The sequence below is a fragment of the Zonotrichia albicollis genome, chromosome Z (assembly GCF_047830755.1).
Source record: "Zonotrichia albicollis isolate bZonAlb1 chromosome Z, bZonAlb1.hap1, whole genome shotgun sequence".
NCBI classification, from domain to species: domain Eukaryota; kingdom Metazoa; phylum Chordata; class Aves; order Passeriformes; family Passerellidae; genus Zonotrichia; species Zonotrichia albicollis.
The window spans coordinates 43,647,404-43,672,859 of NC_133860.1; the positions used below are offsets into that span (position 1 = coordinate 43,647,404).

General features: G+C 34.7%; 1 protein-coding gene across 6 annotated transcripts in view; it reads right to left on the reverse strand.

Moving 5' to 3' along the window:
• The window catches only part of FCHO2 (FCH and mu domain containing endocytic adaptor 2), a 92,570-nt gene that overhangs the window by 23,903 nt on the left and 43,211 nt on the right, over positions 1 to 25,456 (reverse strand). For 2 of the 6 annotated variants that reach the window (XM_074533283.1, XM_074533286.1), the window contains 12 exons: positions 24,857 to 24,929; positions 21,850 to 21,874; positions 14,422 to 14,479; positions 11,756 to 11,931; positions 11,160 to 11,174; positions 10,731 to 10,755; positions 10,008 to 10,050; positions 8,985 to 9,079; positions 5,289 to 5,798; positions 4,580 to 4,683; positions 1,639 to 1,768; positions 35 to 94 (listed from right to left, as the gene is read on the reverse strand). In XM_074533283.1, coding sequence (XP_074389384.1) covers positions 35 to 94; positions 1,639 to 1,768; positions 4,580 to 4,683; positions 5,289 to 5,798; positions 8,985 to 9,079; positions 10,008 to 10,050; positions 10,731 to 10,755; positions 11,160 to 11,174; positions 11,756 to 11,931; positions 14,422 to 14,479; positions 21,850 to 21,874; positions 24,857 to 24,929 — 1,314 coding nt within the window. The remainder of the gene's footprint in view (positions 1 to 34; positions 95 to 1,638; positions 1,769 to 4,579; positions 4,684 to 5,288; positions 5,799 to 8,984; positions 9,080 to 10,007; positions 10,051 to 10,730; positions 10,756 to 11,159; positions 11,175 to 11,755; positions 11,932 to 14,421; positions 14,480 to 21,849; positions 21,875 to 24,856; positions 24,930 to 25,456) is intronic. The other 4 variants (XM_074533281.1, XM_074533284.1, XM_074533282.1 and 1 more) reach the window with 4 other exon arrangements.

Below are 25,456 nucleotides of genomic sequence, written 5' to 3' on the forward strand. Positions count from 1 at the left end.
TAGTTAAGACATAAATGTGCTTTGAGTACAATACCTGGCAGTGTCTCACAAAGCTTTTCAATTGCAGGAAGATTTCGAATCAAAAGATCATCGTCTATTACAGTTAAATGAAACAAAACATTGCAAGAAAACAAAATATTTCAAGCAAAAATAGATGCTAAAAATTAACATAAAAATATTTTGCAAATTAAATTTAGGCAAAAGCATAAAAGAAGCACTAAATTATGCATGCCTTAAAGTTCACTCGGAAGAAGATAATCAGTCAATTCTCCATTATTCAGAACAAATTGGGTAAGGGGAACACTGGATTGTGCAAAAGTTAAAAGAATACAGAATGTATTGCAAGCTATATTCTCATGCCCCAAAGTATTTCAGCTTTTTGTACTGCCCTTCCCATTTTCCCAGGACTATTTAATTCATACAGTCAGTGCAGATGGAACTGGCCTTATCTATTTTTCTTAGACCAGAATAATAACCAGATCAAGCTTCACTGTCAGCACACACCTCCTTACCTCCTGCCTCACTTCATGATTTCACTCTGCCACTGTTTCCAACAACACTCATACATATCTCCCCAGAGCTGGGGGATATTGACGCTCTTGCCACCAACTTTTGGTTTCTCAACACCAGAGCTCAGACCTGAGGATGTGAGCCTGGACAGACTCTGGCAACCAAAATATTAGTTGTGTTTCTGCAGTGCTTCTCAGCATTTGTGAAATTGGTGGATACTGAACTGTAAGAGCTAAGGTTGGGCAGAACTTAGTAGCCTTGCTTCTGCACAGGGTGGAAATGACTCCACTGCAGAACTCCCACTAGGTGCTGCACAGATGCTTTTCAGAGCTGCTAAGCCTGAGTGAGGAATCCTTGGCATCAATAACATTTGCAGATAACTAAATGATAAGCTGACAACTTGATTTAACTTGTGTCTAATGGTGTAACTGTGTTCAGAAGTTAAATAGTTCAATACTGCTAAATAAACAAGTTTAAATGTCTTAAGCCCTGCCCTTCCCAAACTAACAAAAACCCCCAACTAACTAAAAAAGCCCCAATGTCTCCTTTAGATCTATGATAATCAAATATCAAACTGAACTTTTCCTTTAAAAACAAGAGAAAACCTTCTGAAATTAGGGACAACACATGAAGACTTTCCTTTCCGTCTTGATCTTTGTTTAATTGTTTGTTTTGCTTTCACTGCTTAGCTTATATTCTTAACTAACTTGCAGAAAAACAAGCATTAGAACATACAAGAACTCAGTTCTGTGAACATTTGTATTCATTCAGATTTTTCAGTATCCCTAAGTATTTCTGCACCTATACAATAACATCTTCTGAACAAATATATGATAACATGTTGTACTTAATGGCTATACAAGCATACCAAATAAGAATTCATGGAATGTTAATTGTGAATAATATTTCCCTAAAGAACATGCCATAACTGGGTCTATGGTCTAATCTCATTTAATCTACTTTCCTGTGTCTCAGTGTCATTTAGAAGCAGACATTGCAAAGAATGCCTGAAGCCCTGGACTTGCATATGAAAGAACTAACTCCAATAAATGTTTCTTGCAGCAGGTGCAGCCTAGTGGCTGAGTTGTCCTATTTCTCCAGTAAGATAAAATGGTTAATTAAACTTACCAACTGTAGGTGTGTTTGCTGCACTGAGGGAAGCAGAAGAAGATATAGAAGAAATGCTCTCTGCACGTGCCAAAGGAGCTGCTGGAGGTGGACTTGAGTTAGCAATCAGTGGAGGGCTGAATGGCCTAGGCTGAACAGAAAAGATCACAAGAATATAATACAAAGTGGTTTTAAAGACATGAACAAAATATTGTAAACAGAAAAGTTCTTATTTCATGCTCCAATCAATTTTATAATGTTTCTCAACATAGTTTCTTTAATGTTTTATCCACTCTAATTTTTCATGTAAAACAGAGAACGTGCATTTTCCATTGGAGTAAATACCATTATTTCATATATTATAGGCTTTTTTTGATAGAGTAGTCAAGACTATTATACTGGATTATGCAATAGCCTGTCAATAATAATAACAGAACACAGTATCAGAAACTAAGACTACAGAGCTCTGTGTGTGGAAACATAGATTTGGAGAGCTGAAGCAGAGCTACTAATTAATTGGAAGTGAGAGCAGCAGAGGGCAATTTAAATAGTTGGGACTGGAGTATACAGGACCAAGAGAGGAACAGGCTGTAGGACAAGGGTTTTTTCAGCCCTGAGAACAGAAGCCTAAGAAGATTTATTAGCAGGCTCCTGCTAGGTAAAAAGGGGCACACAAAGAAGTCAGAGTCAGGCTCTTCCAAGAGATGCAAGAGCTATAGCAAAGAAATGCCAGCCAGACTTTGGGAAAAAGTCCTTCTTGAAACCTTTTTGGTAAAATCCTGAGACAGGCTGCCAGATTGGCAGACTGTAAAATCTCCCACTCTGGAAATTTTCAAAACTCAGCATGGTCCTGAGCAACCTGATACAATTTTGAAGTCAGCACTTTTTTGAGCAGGCTGGCCTAGAGAACTTAAAAGTCTCTTCCATTCTAAATCTCTAGATGGTTTCAGGATACACTTAACTGTTAAGGTATTTAACTAGTGATCACACTGGGGTTAACCTATCTGAAAGGGACTGAAACCCCTGAAGCATCATTTTGCAGGATAACTGTAGAATCACAGATGAAAAGGGGCTAATGTGTATGTCTGAAACACTGATAGCTGCATGACTATGGAACCAACCAAGGATTGTTGGTAATAACAGATAAACTGTTGATAATGACCAAGGGCTGTTGATACTGATCAAGGACTGTTGGTAATAACCAAGGATTGCTGGTACTAATAGACAAGGCCGGCTGGTAATAACCACAGATCATTGTTAATAAGCAAGGACTGTTGGCACCAACTGATGACGTCTGCTGATAATAACCAAAGACTGTTGGTAAAAACAAAGTGAAAAAGAACAAGATGTGGATGGAGAGGGCGCAATGCAGTGGTAGGCAGCACTTTTCTGTGAAATCTTGCTCTAGCTCCTGCAGATAAGTACAAGTGCAGGAATGAGGCAGAGAAACGAGTATGGACTGGGATGGACAAGACTACCCGGGACCCCCAAAGCCCTCTGACTGAATTCCAGAAAGGTCTGAAAGAATGAACTGTGCATGATGACTAAATTGCATAGAAAACAAGAAACGTAGCTCCAGGGTACGGAAAACTGGTACTCCCAACACGCTTAGGTGATCCATCCAGCATACTCCATCAGCTGAACTGACACTAGAACCAGGACTGGTGATATCTCTCTCTTTCTCTTCCTGTTTATTTCCTATGTTCCTTTCTCTTCCTCTTTTATTCTACCTCTTTATCCAGAACCCACTGTCATGCACATATATACTAGGTCAGGGACTAGCATACCAATTTCTATGTCAAGTGCATAATTTAATAATAAAGCTTTGTGAGTTTTATGGACCCTTTGAGTTTAGTCATTCCTTTTGACCCCTAGCATTTGTGAATCTTGGGTGTTTCCTTTCCCCTAAGGGCAGGATGTCACAGTAACTTTCTCCCCCCATTTTATTGCTTTGATAGAGACTATGAGAATTGCAAAGGGAGTTAACATACAATGAAGACAACTGACAACCTTCTACTTGTATCCAGATAATAGTAAATTTCAAAAGCAAGAGTATAAAATGAATGTAGCTTTGTTCAGGATCATACTTTATAGTAGAACAGATAAATGACATGAAGAACAGATTCCTTGGGCTAAGAGCAATTACTACAATTCTGCATTGGAAAGAGAAAAGAATTTCAAAATGAACTCTGTTCTGATCCTACAGAAAAGCAAAACAGTTTTAAAATATTCTCTCAGTTTTGTCAAAGCATAAGATGAGAATTTTGTTTGTACCAAGAATATGGTGAAAATATCTTCTGACCTTGAAAGACAGTAAGAGGATTTTACCACAGGAACATTTTTCCTAGTCAGGAAGTCAAGTGAAACCTGCAGAATACTAATATTTACAGAGGAAATAAGGCATGGCCTAGTCTGATAGGCTGTTTGGTTATTTGCATTCTTTAGCACATTCCTTATAGGCAGGGGAACCCACATTGCAGGTACATGCAGACAGTGTGCAACCTCTCACTATCCTTATGGGCAACTGCTGTGATCTACCACCTCCCTTCTCCACAAACCAGCACCAAGTGCAAGGAGAAGTCACAACAGGGCTACTTCTGTCAACATACAATTGAAAAAACCCCACTCATTTCCCAGAGCTTTGGTGATATCCCTAAATCAAGGGAGGTTTGTTAATAACTTCAATAGTATTTTGTTTTTCATTATCAAATTACCGATTTGTTCAATTAAAAACATTCAGCTGATGCAAAAATTATGGTTTGGACCTTAGTACTTGTGTTAATAATTACCTGTTGTAATGAGATAGTTATCATAAACTATTACCATGCCTATTAGGCAATGTTGAAAACCTGTGATTCCTTGAACATTGGCTATAAAGTAATTCCACAGTAACAGAGTAAATGAATGGTGTATCTGAAATCAAGTCAAAATGGCAAATAAAAAAATAATAATCAATACGTACTATTTCATTAATCCCACTAAGTTTCCCAGTAGACAGCTTTGGTCGTGAAGCAGGCCTTGGTGGGGGTACAATGGTGCCCACAGAAAGAGGAGTGGTGGGCCTTGCTGAAATAAAGCAAAGTTAAGAAAATATTAGAAATATCACGCTGAACATAAATAGTTATGTACTGGAGTAGAATATCTAGAAGTGATGTTTGTACTAGAGGTTCCTATTGTACAAATGCCATGTTTACCAAAAATCATAAGTGCTTTTAAAATAGTGCCATGTGATACCCTGAAAATTGCATCTAAAAAAAAAGCATCATGGGCTTTCTCAATTCTCTCAAGTGATTTTATACCAACCACTCTTGGAAGCTTGTATGTAAAAAAAATTGTTTTTGCAAACGCAGTTGCTTAATCTTTGAGATCTCATTACTGTCTGACATCCCACAAAAATACATTCCCATTTCTAGAAAAGCAACACTGCATAGTTAAGAAAAAGCAATGCTTTTAAATGAATAATTTGCATTTTCTTCTGATTTCAAGCTGAATATTTACTTCACTGTCCCAACTGGTATTAACAAGCAGTTTAGTATATTCTAAGTAAGAAGATGAGTTAATTTTAGCATCAGTAGATAGAGCAGTAATAAAAAAAGAAAAAATGAGTCCAAAGCTTGCTTTTTGGAGTCAGTTATTAGCAAAGAGCAGTACAGAATGCATGCTTTGCATACCCTTATTTGTATGAGCACAAGAAGACACTAAACTATAGTCCAGTAGTGCTGAAGATGATGCAGAAGATATTTCAGTAGCAGTGCCAGTTTCTTCAATGAATAATTGTTCATGGCATATAAAGTTATTGAAAAGGTCGCTTTGATCCTCAGAAGCACAGCTGTTGGAAGAATTCCCAAGCAAAGCAGAAGAGGCAAGGCAGGCATTTTCAGTTTTAAAATGCAATCTTTGGGGCTCCTTCTTGTCTGTGCTTGTGTGTCTAATTGTAAGAAGTTCATCAGCAAAGGAAATCCACTGACTCTGAGACCGTGAAAAACAGGATAAAGTACTGGTACTCCCTGATGGCGCTGCTGTAACACCAGATTTGCACAAAGGGCTAATGGTAAAGCCTGGTGAGGATGGGCTTGTAGACCCAGAATCTGTCTGGTGTCCAAGCAAAGACTGAGATATTCTACACCCAGGCAAATCAGTGGTAGATGATGAGGAGCTTCTATTGTGCTCTGTTAGGGTAGCTGAAGGAAAAGGGAAGAATTGAAACTAGGACCAACAATGAAAAGATAAAATTTTCAATATTCAAAAAAGTATTCAATATCCACTACACAAGGACTACCAGCCAGCATGAAAAATAACTGCTCTACTAAAGTAACAACTCACAAATAGAAGAAGGAAAAAAGCCAGTCACATATCATATGTACTTAATTCATACTGCCAACAATGTCCCTTTCCATTTTTTAGTACATGAAAAGAAATTACTGTGAATGTCTCCACTTAAGGCTCTATTTCTCACAACTTTCCTTATTCTTTTGACTTCCTACCTGTTGTGATTTAATTTTTCTCATCTTTGTCTTTTCTTTCTTGCATCCTACTCCACTTTTGGTTCCTCTCCACAGCTTTCTGCTTTTAATTTCCTTCCTTATTTAATCAAACCTATCCTGCTCATTCCAAAGACTTTGATCCTCTTAGTCCTAGTATTTGTCATAGAAGGTCCAACGGATTTGGCTTTCAGGTGAATGAATGAAGACAATGGAGCCACAAGAATCAGTCTGATAGTTAATCTATCAATCTGTGAGTAACAATATGGATGAGGCATCATCCACCTCAGTTTTTTTCCCCCTCTCTCATCCTCTAATCTTATGACTGCTGAAAAAAGGAGTTTCCCATAAGTATTCCCTGCATTTGCTGTTGCCTGTTGCTCTAGATGACAATAGAAGCAGAAAATGCAAGGTTAGTCAATTCTCATCATCTTGCAGATTGGCAGAGCTAGGAGCAACAGAAGTGATAACCAAAATAAAAAAAGAAACATATTTGAAAGTTCAGATCAAAAGTACAGTTTTCCTTACTACAGTGGTCCTTTCGCCATAAAAAAATACATTCTTCAAGTCCACCTAACATTAGGAATTTTAACACACCTTTCCCTTTCAAGCAGATATTTTAACTATCATTCAAAAGCTTTAAAATACTACTAAAAATCCTATTTAAAAACAATGTGGATATGTTAACAACAATTTAAAAAATACATATGGATGAAAATAAGGAGGATAACTAATAGAAGAATTTTTTAAATATCAAGAACTAGCTAAAAAATGTCTGTTGTGTTTGTTCAAGATAACAAAGTTAGCTTAAACTTATAATAAAGTGGGATTATTCATGGATGACCAAAGATTACTTCTGTGTTGCATAAACCACTGTCTGCTCAAATACCAAGGTAGTTTAAGAGTTCAATGATTAACATGGTTATAAAACAATAGTTAAACAAATGTTTAAACCATAAGAGACATATACTGTATTCCACACAACTAATGTATGTAATTTAAGTTTGAGATTTTTAAAAACTTAAAGCACCAGCTTACTACTAACCTTCAAGGTGAAGATAAAACATTGATTTTGAGGAAAATGCCATCTGATAAATATTTTTTAAAAACTTTAAAAACTTACTTGCAAGTTAGCAAGCATTAGAACTCAATTTAAACAGCATGACTTACATTGATCCAATTTTTTTTTTTTACCCCAAATGTATTAGAAATTTGTTATACTTTGGCACACTTACTTTCTATTTAATTCTACAGATTATTTCACAAATGTAAATATCTTAGTTAACTTCTAGAACAACAGTGCTTGAAAGAATTATTTATCAGATAAAGTTTGCCAAGGCACAGATGTATCTAGGGTAGATGACTAGGGTAGATGACTCCCTGTCAGATAGAGGTACAGAGGATATTATGGATCTCTGTCATTACACATCAGCCAGAGACTACTTTCTCCACAATTCTGCTGTCAGGAGGAACTGTATGATGACTTGCTAACCTGTTTTCACTTCTCATCCAGGCATGGCAATAAACACCTGAATACAGCTACAACCACCAGTACAACAAGTTCAGTATCCTCTGCCTTTCTCTGCAGACTCCAACACAAGACCAAAGTTATCAAAACAGAGTATTTTAGGAAAGCACCAATTTTTTTCAGAGAATTCCAGTAATGTATCTCTCTCTAGAATTTATTCTTACATGTGAATCCACCACACACGGTGGATTCACTTACCAATACTACTGACTGATTATGTAAGTCAGGATGAGAGTGTTATAACGAATTCTGTAAGCCAGATTTATTAAAACTGTAACCTTTAAGGAACATCAATTTGTTGTTAAAGACTAAGTTCTTAAAATCTGAAGTGTTACAAAGCAATGTTGATTGCTGCTAAAAGAACATTACTTAAGCCGAAAAATAACACCAGCTTTTCAGAATTCTCCTACTGATACATGTAATCTTCCTTATTGTTCTTCAATCAGCATGATTATGCACAGAAGGAAACTACTAGAAAGCCATAATGAACAAGGAAGTGAGGACTATTTTTGGAATACAAGTACTTAGTTAAAAAAAATTAGCAAACGCACTTCCTTTCTCAGGTGTGTGGGAGGAGGAGAGCGTCTACATTAAGAAAAAATTAACATGTTTGAGTAAAGATACATAGTAGGCAGACTGATAAGATGTATGGAACTATTTTTCGCAAAGACCAGGTTTCAGGAAAGCTTCCCAACTTGTCATACCAACACGAATATCCTGCAACCCAAAATTCCCAAGCAACATGAGCTCTCTCCCTCCACCTCCCATATGCCACACACCATCCCTGCAATATCCCTGATTTCAGGATCTCAGCTTAATTCATGTCTCAGTCCTGTCATTTTTATCCATCTCCCCTTGGATTATGCTTTCACCACTCCTAACAGAATCATGCCTTCCTACAGGAAACAAGTTCCTCACAGCAAAGCTCTGCAATACCTTTGTACTACATAGCACAGCCAACTTTCCTGGAAAGAAGAAATCCATCCCAATTCATTGTGCAAGCTCAGCTTGTCTCACAGTTGCTGCAACAACCACCTTTTAATCTCCCAGCCTTACCAGCTGAAAAAAAATTGATTACATTCTAGATGGTGAGCAATTATTCAGTAAGTATGAGAAGGCAATAAAAAAGGCAGGAACAAAACAGAATTTTCTTGACGTGTCTAGTACTCCCTCTTCCTTCTTGCTCTCTAGTTTGAAAGCCTTAAATGCTGTCTTCTCAGTCATGTAATACTTGTAAGACAGTATACTGCTTTATAAAATTCTATCATTTATGCATCAAAGCACACCCCTTTGCAGTAACTGAAAAACCACAACATCCAGAAATATAGTGAACACCATCTCTACCATGAATACTTTACCTGAGGAAGATGAGGATGCCAAAGAAGCTGAAGAGGAAGATTCAAGAGAAGTGCTGAAGAGTGGATCCCATGCCAGGAAGTCACTGTTCCCCTTTCTATATTAAAAGTTAAAATTGGAATAGAAATTAAAGATTTATGCATTCATAAAAATCACAAACTCCACTAGTAGTTTGATAATATAATAATTATAATAATTACAATAATTACAGAACATTTTGGTTTCAAAGGGATCTTTAAAAATTCTGTTCCAACCACGCTGACATCCACTAGACCAGGTTGTTTAAAGTCTCTTCCATACTGGCCTTGAACATTTCCAGAGACAGGGCATCCAGAACTTCCCTGGGCAACCTGTTTCCACATATCACCAGATTTCACAGTAAAGAACTTCCTCCATATATTTACTATAATACTACTCTCAGTTTAAAGCTACTCCTCCTAGTCCTATCACTACATAGTTCTTGTAAAAAGTCCCTCAATAATATGATAAAAACTTCTGACAAATTAGTCTATATTAGCCTTTGCATCTAAAAAGAAAAGAAGTAATCAAAATTTGCAGGTCAAAGAACTGATTTACACATAAGGAGACTGTCTCAGCCAAAACTTTGGTGAAAATTTGTGTGGACGTACTCCATAATGTCAGTTAAATAACTGTAATTTTTGAGACCTACATCTTCAAATTCATTCATTTCAGCATATATACACATAAGCAATGTATGCAGATCAGTGTAAATTTGTGTTTTGCAATCTTAAACACTGTAGCATGGAAGACTAAGTCTGTCTTATTTAAAAACATTGTGTAGCTATATAATTATAAATACCAATTGAGATTAATCACAATAAATCAAATGTATTAGAAGGGGTAAACAAATGAACAGAAATATCCATTGATACACATAGGCTTATAATGCAATAGATGTACAACTTAAGATAGGACTCAGCTGTCATTTCCAGTTTCTGAGTTTAGAAAAATAAGAACAAATTCCTGCAAAACAGCACTTGATAGAATTTAAAATTTTAACTTACTCAGTAGTTGGAGCAGAAAATTTTGATTTTGTTAACTCTTCACCTAAGAAAAGGATACCATACTATCACTAAAAGCGTGAAACATAAAAATTTCATTTTCATTATAAAAAGATATTTAACATTCATGTTGGCAGTTCAAACAAATTACTATCAAAATGGAAAAAAGAAAATGTATGATTTCTGATAACTTAAGTTTCCTTAACTATGAGAAGACTACATAGATCACTGCACTTCATAAGGCAATGTTGTTTGCTTGAAACTTTCTCCTTGAATTATACAGTTTAGAACAATGTTCTTCAGCAAATCTGGTCTAGTTCCCCACTGACAAAAAAAACCCAAAACCCCCCAACCCTGAGTAATAGAAGCTAATGCTCTATCCTCTATGTCAGTATTTTATATCATAAACATGGTGTGCTTTGCTGGTTTGTGGATCATCCTAAACTTGAACAGGTGGAAGGGTTTCAGGAACTGGCACAGGAGTTTTTCTTATGGGGCAACCCCTTTGGCATCTGGATGTGTTCCTCATTACTGTCAGACAGGTCCTCACAACAGGGAACAGCAAAGTACATAGATAAGGAATAGTTATATAAAACTAACAAGAGAAGCATTTTGTTCCATTTAAAATATAGATATTTAAGAAGTTTATGTCTCCAACAATTAAAAAAAAGTTTTTGTTTTCATTCTATGTTAAAAAAACTAACAGACTAAAAGATTCACACTTACTGGATGAATTTTGATTCATTTGTGCCTGAAACAGGAAAAAAAAATAGGAATAAGTTATTCTACTGTGAAATAAACCACTGAACAGCTGAAGAGTTCTTATTTCCACTCAACTTCTTATGTGATATTTTATTTTCAGTGCCAGGTAAAAATATCACAAGCTTGCGGAAGACCATGGAACAAGAGCCTGGACAGAGCAACCAGGCAGCATACCAGTTTGAAAATGCAGGAATAAATATTGTAGAGCTGACAAAATGAGCAGCATTTTAAAATCTCTTTAGTGTTTGGGGCAGAGAATTAAACAGCCCATGTATCTATCACATGGTACAGATGAAACCAAACACTCCTCATGTTTTCCCAACAAGTCCCCTCACACACTACACTTACTTAGTTTTAACTACAAATGCAAATAAAAAGCCATTCTCTACTTACAGAACTGTGCCTCTGCTTTCAAAATGTGGTGAGGGAAAAAAGAGAAAAATTATTATTTTAATATGTTATGCACACTATTTTCCTTAAAATCAGAACCAGTCTCACTCTGATCTGAATACTGTACTAGCATACCCTAATATTATTTATCATTTGGTGGTATAAAGGATTATTCCATGAACTGGCAGGATAAATCAGTAAAGCTGCACTGCAAATGTTACATGTATCCTCATTATATGACCTGTTTTAAAAGACTTGTATGTTATTGAAAACTAATTTTCAAATTACGTTAAAAGCCATGCTCAGCTAACAGTAAGATGTAATTGAATGTCTCATGGTGGCACAAGCACAAACACAAGAACTGAGCACTCTAAAGTCTCAAAGGAGACTTTAAATATGAGAAAAGTACTTAATGTTATATTGCAATATAAAAGTGCAATCTATATATATTGGAATAAGAAATGTACCAAAAATGACCTAGTGCACAAGAAAAAAGAATTACTGAACCTAGAAAAATTCTGAACATTATAATATATGTTTACACTACTGTTTCTTTGTCACTTTTCTATATGTAAAAATACAAGGAACAAAATACTTACAGATATTGCTGGAGAAAGAGTGATGTTTCCTATGGATACTTTTAATTCATCCAAAGAAGGCATAGTGTACTGAGAGCTGTTATTTGGCTGGACAGGTTTTATTTCTACATGGAATCTCCTAGGTTCATCATCTTCAGAGTCAGACTCACTGGATGAATAGAAATGGTTCTCTTTGGTATGTTTGCCTCAGTTAAGGTAGAAATACCTCAAAGTCATCTGCTTAATCTACTTTATAATTCTGATCCATGAAATGCTGATATTAAGTGATCTCTTAGCGCATTTACATATATCCACAGTCCAAAATGCACAATTCAGAGTTAAAATTTAGGGGTTTATTCCATTTAACTTCAGAATGATGATTCTGTTCAAAAAAACATGGTGTCATATAACTGAAGAATGGCAGTATCTGTCATATAAATGAATAACTGCATATTTGAAGGCATAAGGTTAAATTTAAGATTCTAAAGCAGCAACACTTCTACATGTAAAATTGTAGTTTGCAAGACTCCAACAGGGTTTCTAAGGGATGTATGAAAAATCTAGAAGTCTTTTAAATCAAATGAAGAAAAGCCTACGTTTTTTAATAAGCAGTGAAATGCCCATGGTAGCTGTACCTAGCATAAACAGTGAAGGAAAGAGCAGGAGCCACTGTTATTTGTTCCTCTTACAGAGTAGCACTAAAAATGTTTTTAGTAAGGATGCCAGTTAAACAGAAGACTGCACAGTAAACTGAACAATGTCAGCTGCTTAAAGTACTGTCATCTTTGGATAGAAAGTAATCACAATGACATCTCAGACCTCAAAGTAAGGAAAATGAACAGCACTTTATTTGCACAGTAGCTGCACTGAAGAAAAGCTCTGAAAGGCCCAAGCTAATTCTTAAAACCTGCATTTTTTTTTGACAAGAAAAATTTGAAAATTTCTATCTACAGAAACACAAAGTTTTGTACCACCCGGAAGAAGAGTACGTATTCTCTAAGTCACTTTTGTTATTTTCACCTGAAAATACGACAGACTTTTGCATTAAATTCCTTCAAACTATTCCATAACAAAGTTTTAAACCTAACATTCCAAATCCCTTTCAGCTGAAAGGATCTGAAAGTTGTGGTGAGGAAAAAGCCAAGTATTTTTATTTTACACCTCTCTTGCTTCAAAATGAAGCATTTATAGAAAAGGTTTCAAAGAAAAGTAATTCTAATTTCATCAACATATTTCTTGTCTTGAACATTATCACCGACCTTCAAGATTAACTTCCTATGAATAAGACAGTTCTTGTAAAATGTTTGGCCTATACAGATTTAAGTCACACTTATTATGATTGACTGTCCTTATAATAAAACAATGTCCTCCAACAAATTATCTCATGAGATCCCAGTAACAAAAAAAAATTCTAGAGGCTAAGGGAGGAAAAGAGAAAGTGAGCTGATAAATTCCTGAAGCTGGTCAAGATTTTCAGCAGCTGAAGTACTACCTTATGAGGGACTGCAAACCATGGATATTTTTCATAGAATGTATGCCTTTTCTTTGTTTCACAAGCAGATATAATAAAAAATAAGATGTCCAAATGAATAAGCATGAATGTTGTTCACTTATCATGATAAGCATGAATGCTGTTAACTTATCTCTCACTTTCAGAAATACATGTAAAACATGAAACAATCCTCTTAGAGCTGGATAAAAGTCTGTCATTTTTATATCAATTTTTTAAACAGAAGATTACATCAACGGCTTTTATTCTTACAGGACTCTTCCATGTGGATATTAGAGGAATATTCTGCAAAGCTGATGAAAACAAAGAAATTATGATGATGACCTGGCCACTGTAATGAGCTGTTAACTACTTAAACATTTTTGCAATTTAAGGTAATGGTACAGCCCAAATTCACCTTTTATCTGAAGTACCCAGAAAAATTCAGTGAATACATTTCCAAAAATTAGCTATCTTGTCAACATACTAAGCTTGCTTAGATCTATGGTAACTATTCCCAGCTCTTAAATAGAACTTTCCTCTGTGGTGGTAGGAAAAAAAGTGGACAAGAATTTTTCTCCAAAGCAACAGGGGAATGGCAAAGAAAAATCTTCAGCCTCAATAAAGGTGACTCAGAACAAAATCTGCTCTGTATATGAAAGCAATAAAGCTTTCAATATGAAGTTATTAAAAACACTGTAAAAGCTAAAAGCACCAATTGGAAACAGCAGGTAGTGTAACGACTTCATTAAGTAACAGAAATTCTATTTCTATACTGCTCTAGTGCTACAAAAAAAAACCGCAAGGGTGCAGGTATAGAACAGATAACCATTCAATTTGCTTTAAAAAATTTGCAAACTTTATGAACTCTCTGAGAGCTTTTCATGGAGAGAGATCTGCGTGGAATTTTGGATCTGCAACGGATCTGGCAATTTTTTTGCTTTTCATTTTTACTGTCCTTTTAAAGTTCCCAAGAGATCAGATCAGATCAGATCAGATCTAATCTAATCTTTAACATTTGCATCCAAACATCCAAGAAAAAACTGGGTTCATTTTACAAAAACTATGAGTGTAAGAATACAAGGTTGCAACATAGGCATAAATGTCATTCATCTTCCTAAACTTTTTAGTCAGTACTTCCTCTTTCCAAAGAATTGTAATAGCATCAAATAACTTGGAGCAATAATAGTAAAAAGGATATCTTGTGTTGCTTCTGGTTTAATGCTGTATCCTTCATCATCTACGTCAGGAAAGTTCTAAAAACAACAACAAAAATTATGCTATTGATAAATAACTAAAAAAACCCAAGTCATTCTTACATCAGACCGAATTCTACATCATTGACAAATTAAAGCTGCAACAACTCATGACAGTGATTTTTATTCAACATTATAACAATTATCTGAAGTTATGATCTGTCATTCAGAAGCTGTGTGACAAGGTATCTCACCACAAAATGTAACAAAACAAGCTCTAAATTTCCTGAGAAAACTCTGAAGGGCAAGTTTGAAGGGCATCTGCTTTAAATAACCAATCACTACTTAATTACTAATTACTCATTAATTATTAATCAATTACTTTATCAAAAAGGACAGAAATCAATATTATTTTAGCTTTAGTATTGAGTTAAATTAGGTTATAATCCTCTTGGCTCCAGAAGAATTTCCCAATTTTTACTGCTTTCAGCTAAGACACAAGGTGTTCTGATGGTGCAGAGGCAAAACCTTTCCTAAGTACTAGTCAATATTTAAGTATGCTAGCCAAAGCGCTGCTTGCAATTCCACTTCCCCTAGCAAGGGCAGCATGCCTGCACTGTTACTTCAGAAAAGAATATCCACATCACAGGTGCTCAGAATTTTATTCCCAAGTTTTCCTTTACAAATTTCCAACACTATCCTGAATCTTAAAAGCCAATAAGCATCTGGAACTTAAGTTCTGTATGTCTGTTCTTGTGGGCAATTAAACATAAATTGACAAGAATGACGTTAAAATAACTTAGAATGCTCAGCTAAGCATATAGTTTCATTAAAATAACTTTGGGACAGAGAGGAACAAGTCTCCAAGTTAATCTAAATTTTAAAAATGCACAAAACCCCTGCATCATGTGTTACATATACAGGAAAAATGTGGATATGTAGATACTTTCCCCACTCAGAACCAAAATAATCCACTCACAACTTTGTATGCACAGGCATTGTATGTGAACTGCTTAATGTCTCAGTAAGTTTATCACAAAAAACCGCAAACAAGGTGTCTTCAAAATGCAGTGATTTCAGTAGTTACTAATATGCTATAAAAATTAGAATATGTATACATATAAAAGTAATTTATTCTAGTGTAGCATCAGTATATTTTATCAGAAAACAGGTACTGGGAACCAATTTGACCAACAGATATGTATACACAGTACGGCCAAAACCATAATCTGTTAGAAGTCAAGAGATACAACAAAATGACTTATGCTGGTGATTTCAAGTGGGCAAGAAAGGAACCTCATGACTTCAGATAAAATTTGAAGCCAAGTTTAAAGAGAATGTCTCTGAACAGCTTTGGAAGTATAGAGCACGAACATTTAAATTATTCAAATGTAGTTATCCTTCTGTATCTTTTACAGGTATCACAAATGGGATGTCTGATAATTCACTAAGAGAAAGTCTCTTCTGTACAGTTCCCTAAATTTAGCACTTCTGAAATAAATGGAAATTACATATAGCTCAAACTTTCTGCTAAGAAAAGTATAAGAAATACAGTCCTGTACAGATGCAAATTAAATATCACATCAAAATAAATAAATAAATAAATACACCAACAAAAAAGTAATAACAGTACAATCACACGGTCCAATACTTTAGCTCTACTTGCTCAGATCAAGGTTCTTAGCTACGCTTGACCTCAAGCTGACCTTGTTTATATACCAAAAACCACTAATGAAACTTGACATCAAAGTAAACAGAACAAAACCCTATAGCTACAGAATAAGTTTATTTTCTTGTAATGTTACAAATTCTGAATTCTGAAATTAATTTATTTGTCACACCAGGTGATTTTCCATAGATCAAGGACATTCATGGTCAAGACGAATTGAAAATCAATAAAAATCTTTAAATACACAACAATTAATTTTTCTTAAAACTGGGCCATATATGTACAGGATATGATTACTGGGCTGACACAGCATGCACAATGTAGCTGGCAAAACTCACTGTTTTGATATTAAACTATGAGAGAACTTAAGTTTGTAGAAGATATTTTCATTGTATTATTTTTAATTTACTGAATAATCTCTAGGATTAAGAAAGAACCGAAATCTTAAAATATTTAACTTTCTTTCTTAATACTTTAATGACAATTATTTCTGATCTTGATAATGTACTTGAATCATCTATTCCTGAGAAATAGCCCTTCAGCATGCAGTCTGTTTTCACAACTTCATGTATATAACAGAGATGAATACCATACAGCTTAAGTTCCGAACACAGGAGAAGAAAATTCCTTCCTTCTCTTTCAGCTAGTCTATGCTACCACTTCTTTTCAAACTCTGTGCAGAAAACCAGAAAACTTAATTTGTAGTTTTTTCCTATATTTGAAATTTAAATACATGGATTTAAATAATTTCAAACATCTCACATGAAACAGCATATACACACATAAATAATATGCCTTGTATTTCCAGCCTTGTCAGCAATTTAGATTGATTGGATCTTGTGCCAATTTATGATCATTAACACTTGCTTTAATTAACTAGATACTGAATTTATATTTTTGTATAAACCAATGCAAAAAATGGGTGGAATAGATACTTGAAACACCTTTGCATAGACAAAGGCAGATTGTGTCTGATTACAAATTACACAAGTAAAATGATACTTAACAATCTTACAAGTTGACAAGTATTTCAAAATACTGTTCTTAATATTTTGAATGGTTGAACTGATGAATATGCTTTCTGAAATACCAACATTTCATTTGCAAATTTACATTTACTAACAGGAATAGATAACACAGCAACCTGAGAGAGACACATACTCATGAATCTGATGTTAATGAGGCATTTACATTTATTTGTCTAATGTTTACCCCCTTTTCTACACTCCTACAATTACAGAACTACATATTATGTCATGAATAACAGTGTATCTTAAATATCAGGCACACAACACAGGTAAAATCTGATTTGCCTACCATGCTGATCAGAGTTTAAGTTCACAACCTACATATATAATTTCTGAACTTCAACACACAAAGATGATGATCTTTGCAAACTTCAGTCTTTGGGAAAAGTTATTATTAATAAAATGGGGATGGAGGTCTGCTTTAGCCTCTTACACAAATATGTGCAGTGTTCTTTACAGTCAAAAAGCTCCCAACTACCTCATTATGCATGTGAACTGAACTCTGCAAAGCAACTAGAAAGAACGCAACTGCAAAAGCAACTGCACCTGGTGGACTTCCAGGAAGCATTTCTGAGGTTCTGTTAAGCAACTAAACATGTAGCTGTAAAAGCCAGTTTTCCCTGTGTTTGCAGATGTAATGCATTAATTGTGATCTTATATAGCTTTAAACATACACCAGAAACTTAGGTCATATACCTTTGTCTTTGCTGTGCGCATATTCTACAATCTTTATGGGGTTAATACATTTTCAAAGAAATAAAACATCAGGCCTTGATAAATAAAATTAAATTTCCTGTGTAAGAAGCTTGAGGACCAAGCATTCTATTAATTAAACACATTTTTCAGCTTTGGTGAATAATTTATTTCAGTTTCCTTGCTCTGTCCCATCTGTCATTTAAAGTGATTGAAGAAGCCACACCATTACCATGTCATTAGTGTCTCTGGGCTACATACAGAGGACAGGGGACTAAAGGGCTAAATGATGTAGCTAGACTACAGAGCACTGTGGTATAGCTACATCATTTAGCCCTTTTCAACACTAGCACTGCTGACAGGCTGGTCACCAGTCCAGAAGCAAAGAACCTTCACCATGCCCCAGTTTGATTTCTTTATATTTTCTCTTCTCCTGGAATAACTACAGTGGTTATGAGAACTCTTTATTAAGTTTTCCTGAGGGTATGCTTCAAGATGCAATATAGCTGAACAGCTCATTCTATTTTTTTCTGCAAGAACTCAACTGGCATCCTGTAATCCGGATGAGGACTCAAAGTAAGCAGCTGAAGCACATAGGCTGGAACAAGAGAACAAAAAGGCTCTCCACTTCTGACATATTTGAGGTGTAAATTTGACTCTGACATATACTTAGGTTAAGACAGAGGCATAATATTGGCCTCCTCTCCTTAGGGTGCCTATTAACCCAAAAGACACAGAAGAAGAGAGCAGACAGTTTCTCCTATTGTTAGAAATGCAGAAAGAAAGAAAAATGGGAATTCAAAGTGCCCCTTTCTTGTGCTGTGACAGAAAGCCTTTTCCTCAATAGCAACTATTTGAAAAATGCCAGAACAAAATGCTGTAAAATGCAAATAAAGAAAAATACTTGAATTTCAATTAATATTAGATTACACTTGTGTTCCACTTTTCAGAAACTGATGGTTCCAAATTCAACCAGTCCCCAAAAATAAAAAAATGGTCTATAATTCTATATAATCTCACATATTAAGAGGTTAATGAAAAGTTTTGGATGCCTTGATATGTGCTTGCATTTCAGTTTCCCATGGAATAAAAATCTTTCAGCATTATGTTCTGTACATCCGTGACTCCCTTCTTAATTACTTTTGAACTTACTGGACAATTTCAAATGGATTTGACAGAAAGAACAGAGAACTCAAAGATAATTACATTACTACAGTATTCATGAAAATAGGCAGTGAAGTACAAGAAGAAGATCGGCAAGCATCCTAACCAAGGGAAGGGTTGCAATTCCAATTCAGATCTTACTGGACACAAGTGGAACATTGTAAATGTTTTCCTGAAATAAAAGCTTTTATAGAGCTCATATCTTCCTAGAGAACATCTCTAGAGACATGGCAAACTCATGGGAAACAAGACATTTCAGCCTTTAGAAAAATGTTCTAAGGCAAAACCCCCATACAAAGTCAGTCTTCTATCTCTTTCAAGAGACACTTTCTACTACAGACTTTCCACTTTTCTCAATTATCAAGGTTTAGCTTAATGGAAGTTACACTATAGACTGACATATAAAAAACTCAAGAATTTTAAATCTCATGAGATACTGTCACCTATATTTAAACAGAGAGTGCTTATTGAAGCAGTCAGCTTTTTCAACAAATACCAGCTCTCAGTTCACAGCTGCCTACTGTGAGCACACAAAAACCTCTTACAGCCATTACAAAAAAATACTTACTGGAATGAATGTCTTATTAATTTATTTTCCAGTATATATAATCTGGCAGCCACAAAAAGGATGAGCATACGCGTATCTGTCTCACCACATATAAATGTGACAGGATTTTGGGACAAAAGACATTTTTGACCCATCTCACCATTTTGCCCTTGGAAACAGAACAGAAGCTTGATAGACTGTGTTACACATTTTGCACTAGTGAGAAGGCCTTCATGGCATTGACTACATAGTAGGTTCAAAGATCCACAGTAGCCCTCAGAACTGGTAGATAATATACAGAAATCAGTTCTTGCTACATCCTTAACTTGAAAATTTGCAGTATTTTTACATTGGTCTTTATATATAATTGAAGACTGGTTATCTCTTACATTCCTTTCACACAATTAAAATTTTTGACAAATAAACAAAAGCCACCTTTTAAAAAATGACCACGTTAATCATATATATGCCAGAGAGGCTTTCTGTGAGTGATCAAAATTGACAAAATAATAACTGGGACATCTTAAGCTGAATCTTCTGAAGTCTATTTCTCAGTATTTCTTAGCAATCAAACACAAATTAATATTGTTTTAATCTTTTTTGTTTAATAATAATTTTCCAAGTTAATTTGCTTGAAATGCATTATTTGTTGCAAATATCCATACAAAACATATCTTCCCAGAGATGATAGAGACTGTTCAAAGCATTTAGATTAGGTTTGAAAACTTAAACAGAAAGGAAGCCCATGAGTAAAGCCAGGAAAAATTAAAAGTATTTGAAATGAGACCTTTCAGAAGAGGACTCCAACCTTAAAACATAAAAGCATTTTGGACTGCTTGTTTGTTAGGGATGAAATGAATCTCTGTAATTTTTTCACTACAATTAAAATAATGTCTTCTGCTTTTAAAGCATTCAATCACTATACAGAATACTACTGTGGCTTGAAAAAAGCAAGCAGAAATCACAGACCAAATTTTAAATTCCAAATGCAAACATAAAATATTGAGCAGGCAAAAAAACCAAACCAAAAGTATCAACAATTAACCTAGATGATCATATGGTATGCCTCATGTAGCCAGACAGAATGCCAAACCAATTTATACTTGAATTTTTTGAACTAATTGTTTTCCAAACACATGGAGACAAAATAAGCATAGAAAATAAACACTGCAAGTCAAATCCAGTTGTGGTTCACTCCAATGACTCAACCTGAACTGTCAAATGATTTTATTTCCATGAGAAGCCTGAAAATTATAAGGATACTTCTATTGTTACTTTCTTTTAAATGCACCCAAGGAAAGAAACTTACTGTAATTCAAGATGACTGCACAATATAAAGTAACTGTCTTGGCAAGAACTACACATCTGCTCTTACACATACAGTTCTGTTATGTGGCAAAACTTAATTTTCCAAAACTATCCATTTAGAAGGATAGTTTTACTAGATAAACATATAAACAAATTTTAATATTAGGTACTAAAACCTCCTAGTTACCAAATAAAAATCAAAAAATTCACAAAATAAGTGAACTTGTAAACTTAAATTGTGTAATATAATTTGCACCTAAATGAATTAATGAAAAATAAATAAGCCTACAGAAAATCAATTAGATTGCTCTGTAAATTTTTCCCGAACATAGCTACAGTGAGTTACAATCTCTGTTATATGTTAATTCAAGAGAACATATGTGTTTGCATAAAAAGAAAAAACTAAATTAAGGAAATGAAAATCATTAACATATTTAACTTAATTTCAAACTGCCACTTACCTGAATTGACTAAAAGAAATTCTAAGGCATATCACAGATCTAACAGTAATGAAAACTAGACCATTAATAGAGTGCATCTAGAAATGCTGCATTTACAGTCATATTTTAAACAGTATATTCCTACACTCTATCGCCAGTGGTAAAGCAAAACCCAGTCAATATTAGAAGGACTTCTCAAAAGAAACAGTAGTAAGCAGAGGAATATGACAACACAAAGTTGAGTCCACAATAAACTACATCTTTTTTCTTTCTTAGAATCTATTAGCCAAGGAATTCAGACTATTAGCTGAAAAATAAAGTAACATATACTTGCAGTGAAAACACCTTGCTTAAAACCTAATATTATTAGGAAACAAAAATGTATTACTGACACTTGTTTGTACATAACGCTGAAGATCATGTACTGCACAAAATTAACACTTTGAGTATGCAATAAAAATACTAAATCTTTTACCAGATAAATTATGTATTGCAGGGACTGTATGTAAGTTGAATTTCATCAGATTGTGGGGTTTGATAGTATAAGCATATGCATTTATTCTGGAAATAAGTCTACTTACGACTGAGTCTGCATCTGGACACTCCCTATTTAAAAAAAACAAAAAAAAGAAAATTTACAATTATAGAATGCACAACTTATTTTATTCACACAAAATCTCCTCCAATATTTTCAATTAACTCAAGACAGTGCATTTGACCCTTTTACCACTCATACTCTTGAAATTTTTACTTTAAATAATCCACATTCAAGTGAATGAGATTTAAGTAACAGCTGACAGCTTATGCTCAAAACACTGCAGAAAAAAAATCAGAAAAAATTATGAAAAATCAAACTCACATATTACTGAAAAGAATTAGAAATAATAACAAAAAAATCAAGGAAAGCGAGGACTACCACACTGTGTTCTGGATGAATATACTTTAAGTTTCAGGTCTTCATGGGTAATGGGTGCAATAAGTAGAAGTCACCAATCCTAATAAAATAGTCTACCTGCAAGTGCAAAATGTTTAGGACAAAACCCAATTCACAAAGAAATTAAGATTCTCTTCAGAGGAATTCAGAGCTTTCTCTTTTAGAGTTTCATTCTTAGTTCGTGTTTGTCAAGCATAGTTGCAGTCAAGTACTAGAAGATGCTGAACAAAATAACTGAGTATCCTCCTAGAAAGCACTTCTAGGAAAAAAAAAGTTGTCTGCAGGAAGGCAGTGGTTGCAAGCACATTATTCACAAGTGTTAAACTTTTCCACTGCAACTTCAATTTGAGTAGAAGTACTTAAAATAATGAATGACACTATTCTCTCTGATGTCTTCAAAAACCAGAAGCAATTACATTTCCAGAACATGGGAATACTTGAGTAGCGCACAAGTCCTCTCTAATTTGCACCCTGAAAAATCATGACGGTGCAACTGAGCAAGAGTGTTTTTATATCATTAGTCTGAACATCCTACACATGCATGTATAGAGCAAAGAACATGGAAAAACCAAAATGCATTGTAATCTAAAACATCTTCTCTGAAAAAATAAATAGGCTAAAAGTAAAAAATGTATCTTTTACTACAGTGTGTTAAAAACAGGGGCAAAAAACTTGCTAACATGGAAGCATTAATACAAAATTCAGTACAGCTTGTTAAGGAAATGACAGTGAGATGAAGGACTTCATCTTCTCTGAAAGGCCTGACACAAAAGAAAACATATGTGATCAAATTTCTACTTGGTTTACATCTTTCATAGCAACAGAGCTGTTCTGAAAGATATTTTACTGCTTGAAAAGACAAAGCATATTCTTCTCTTAAGAGATATGGTTTCAAAAAGTGTCTGTATGCAAACAAGATATATATATAGCCTGAGGTACGTAACAGTTGAGAAATGTGAAATATAAGGCAAATGAATGAATATATTTCAGCCCACAATGAAGATTTCCAAAATTAGTGAGCCAAGATATCTTAAACAGAAATGGCAGATCTAGACTCAGAAGAGTATTACTGACATCTCCCAGGATCTGTTCTATAGATGCAAGGAAAACACAGCCGTTTACAAATGCTGGTGAGGTGGAGAACAAGGACATCAAGCGGCAGAGAAAAGTACTTTTAAATCACTAGATTTACTAGATCATTCCTTTTAAATTAAAGAACTGGGTCATGCTTCTGCTATAAGGCAGTGTTTCAGAAAAACAGAGATTTTATAAGGGAATTTAAGGATTCTAGATAAAAACTGAAACAAACACATAATGCAAAGCAGTGGTTAGAAGTGTGATCCCTGGCTAAACTACAGCAATATATAAGAGAATGCACCCTGTGTGGTATTTCCCTGAATTAAAACCATTACTAGACACACCGGTTCAGGCATCAACAGTTTAAAAACTATCTTGACAAACTGAAAAGCCTACTAAACATGAGAGTTTTTCTAGATTTAGAAAGCTTGCCCTAAACAAATGAAACAAGCTCACAGACTAATATACACAAGTCCAAGGGAGGACTTGATTTCTCTGTGCAGAGAAGTTTCTGATGACAGTTTCATAATTTCCAGTCTGTAACAGGATCATCAGCTGAAGATTAAATCAGACAAAATACAGACTAGCAATCTATATCTCTAAAGAGATCATAAAAGAAGTATTAAAATATATTATGTAAACACATAATGAAGCCTCTGTTATTTATTTGTGATGTTCTAGTTCATTTAGTAGTTATGGTTTAATGCAAGAATCTTGGTAAATGCCTATGGCACTTTTATAGACTGTGTGAATATAGAAACAAAATACTATTAGCACCTGCTGTCCTTAGGCCGCGAGTTTTTCAGCAGTATGTTAAAAAAACTAACACTGGTAGAATAGTTTAAAAATTATTTTTAAAAAGTATATATGCAGATGTTGCCTCTGGGAATATTTCTGTATTGTCAAAGTTGTCAAATTGTAAGCTGTCTTCTTGAGAAAATACATGTAGAAATATGAAAAAAACCACACTGACCATAAATACTAATATAGATAATGTGAATAATTCCCCTCAGGATTGTTATTCAAACTCACTTTTTGCACAGATTACCTCCTCAAAGACTGAGTACATGTAAAGAATATGGCATAGGGTATATCTGGGACATCAGTCCTGATCTATAATGATGGTGTTTGAGAAGGGAGTGTGCTCATGATATACTGCATTTTTCTGTCCTTTGACGGTATATGTAGAAGTTCCTCTAACAGAAGAAGAATACCTGAAGCTTCAATTCTGCAAACACAGCCATCAAGTACTTTTACCACATACAGATATATTTTACAAGGATTAATGTGAATTACATTATCTACAAAGCTGACATGTAAAAGAATGGAAAACTACTTACCTACGCATAGGAAAGAATGGAACATGAGCTGACTACTATGAATACGCTTGTTATTTGTTGTTATTTATGTTAAAATCCTTGGTCACAAAAACTGTAAATAACTGTGATGTTTTTGTATTTATTGTGTTCCTTCAAATGGCTGTTATAAACCTTTTTTTTTGGTCAAATATTGGCTATTTTTTATCCCCATTACTAGTTTTCATATAAAACAAGGCTTCAGGGTGGGAATATACTTACACAGATTCAGTATCTTTTTCTTTTTTCATTATTCCTGATAAACCAAAAGGCTTCCTTTTCCGCGGTTTTATTCCTATGGAACAAACACTTTTCATTCATAGATCAAAGAGATAAAGGCATATTTAGCAATGTCACACATAGATGCATATAAATCCAATGTTTTAAATGCTGCCACAGGTATGCAGTGGAGATAGGTATGGAGCCACACTAAGGGAACATTATTCCAATTTGCTTTAAGTGAAATACCAATTTAAAAAAAAATCAAAATAGGGTTCAACACATTAGTTACAACATTCCTAAAAAACTGACTTGGATCTCCAAGTTGGGTATAAAGACTCTGTTTTCTTTAATAAACAGTTTTGAGGAAGAAGATTCTGCTCACAAAAACTCAATAGGATGCTGCTCCAAGTGATACTGAATAGTCATGGATGAGAAACTGAACATTGCCTTCCCCAGCTACGGCAGTTCAACAGTTACCCTGTTGTTATTTCTTTTGCCCTGTGTGCTCCCAGAAGCTGCAAGTTCCTGTCTTTCCTCAAAAGTAGTATCTTGGTCCCATTAAAAATAAGAGTGTTTCTTGGCTTTCCAGCTGATGTGAGT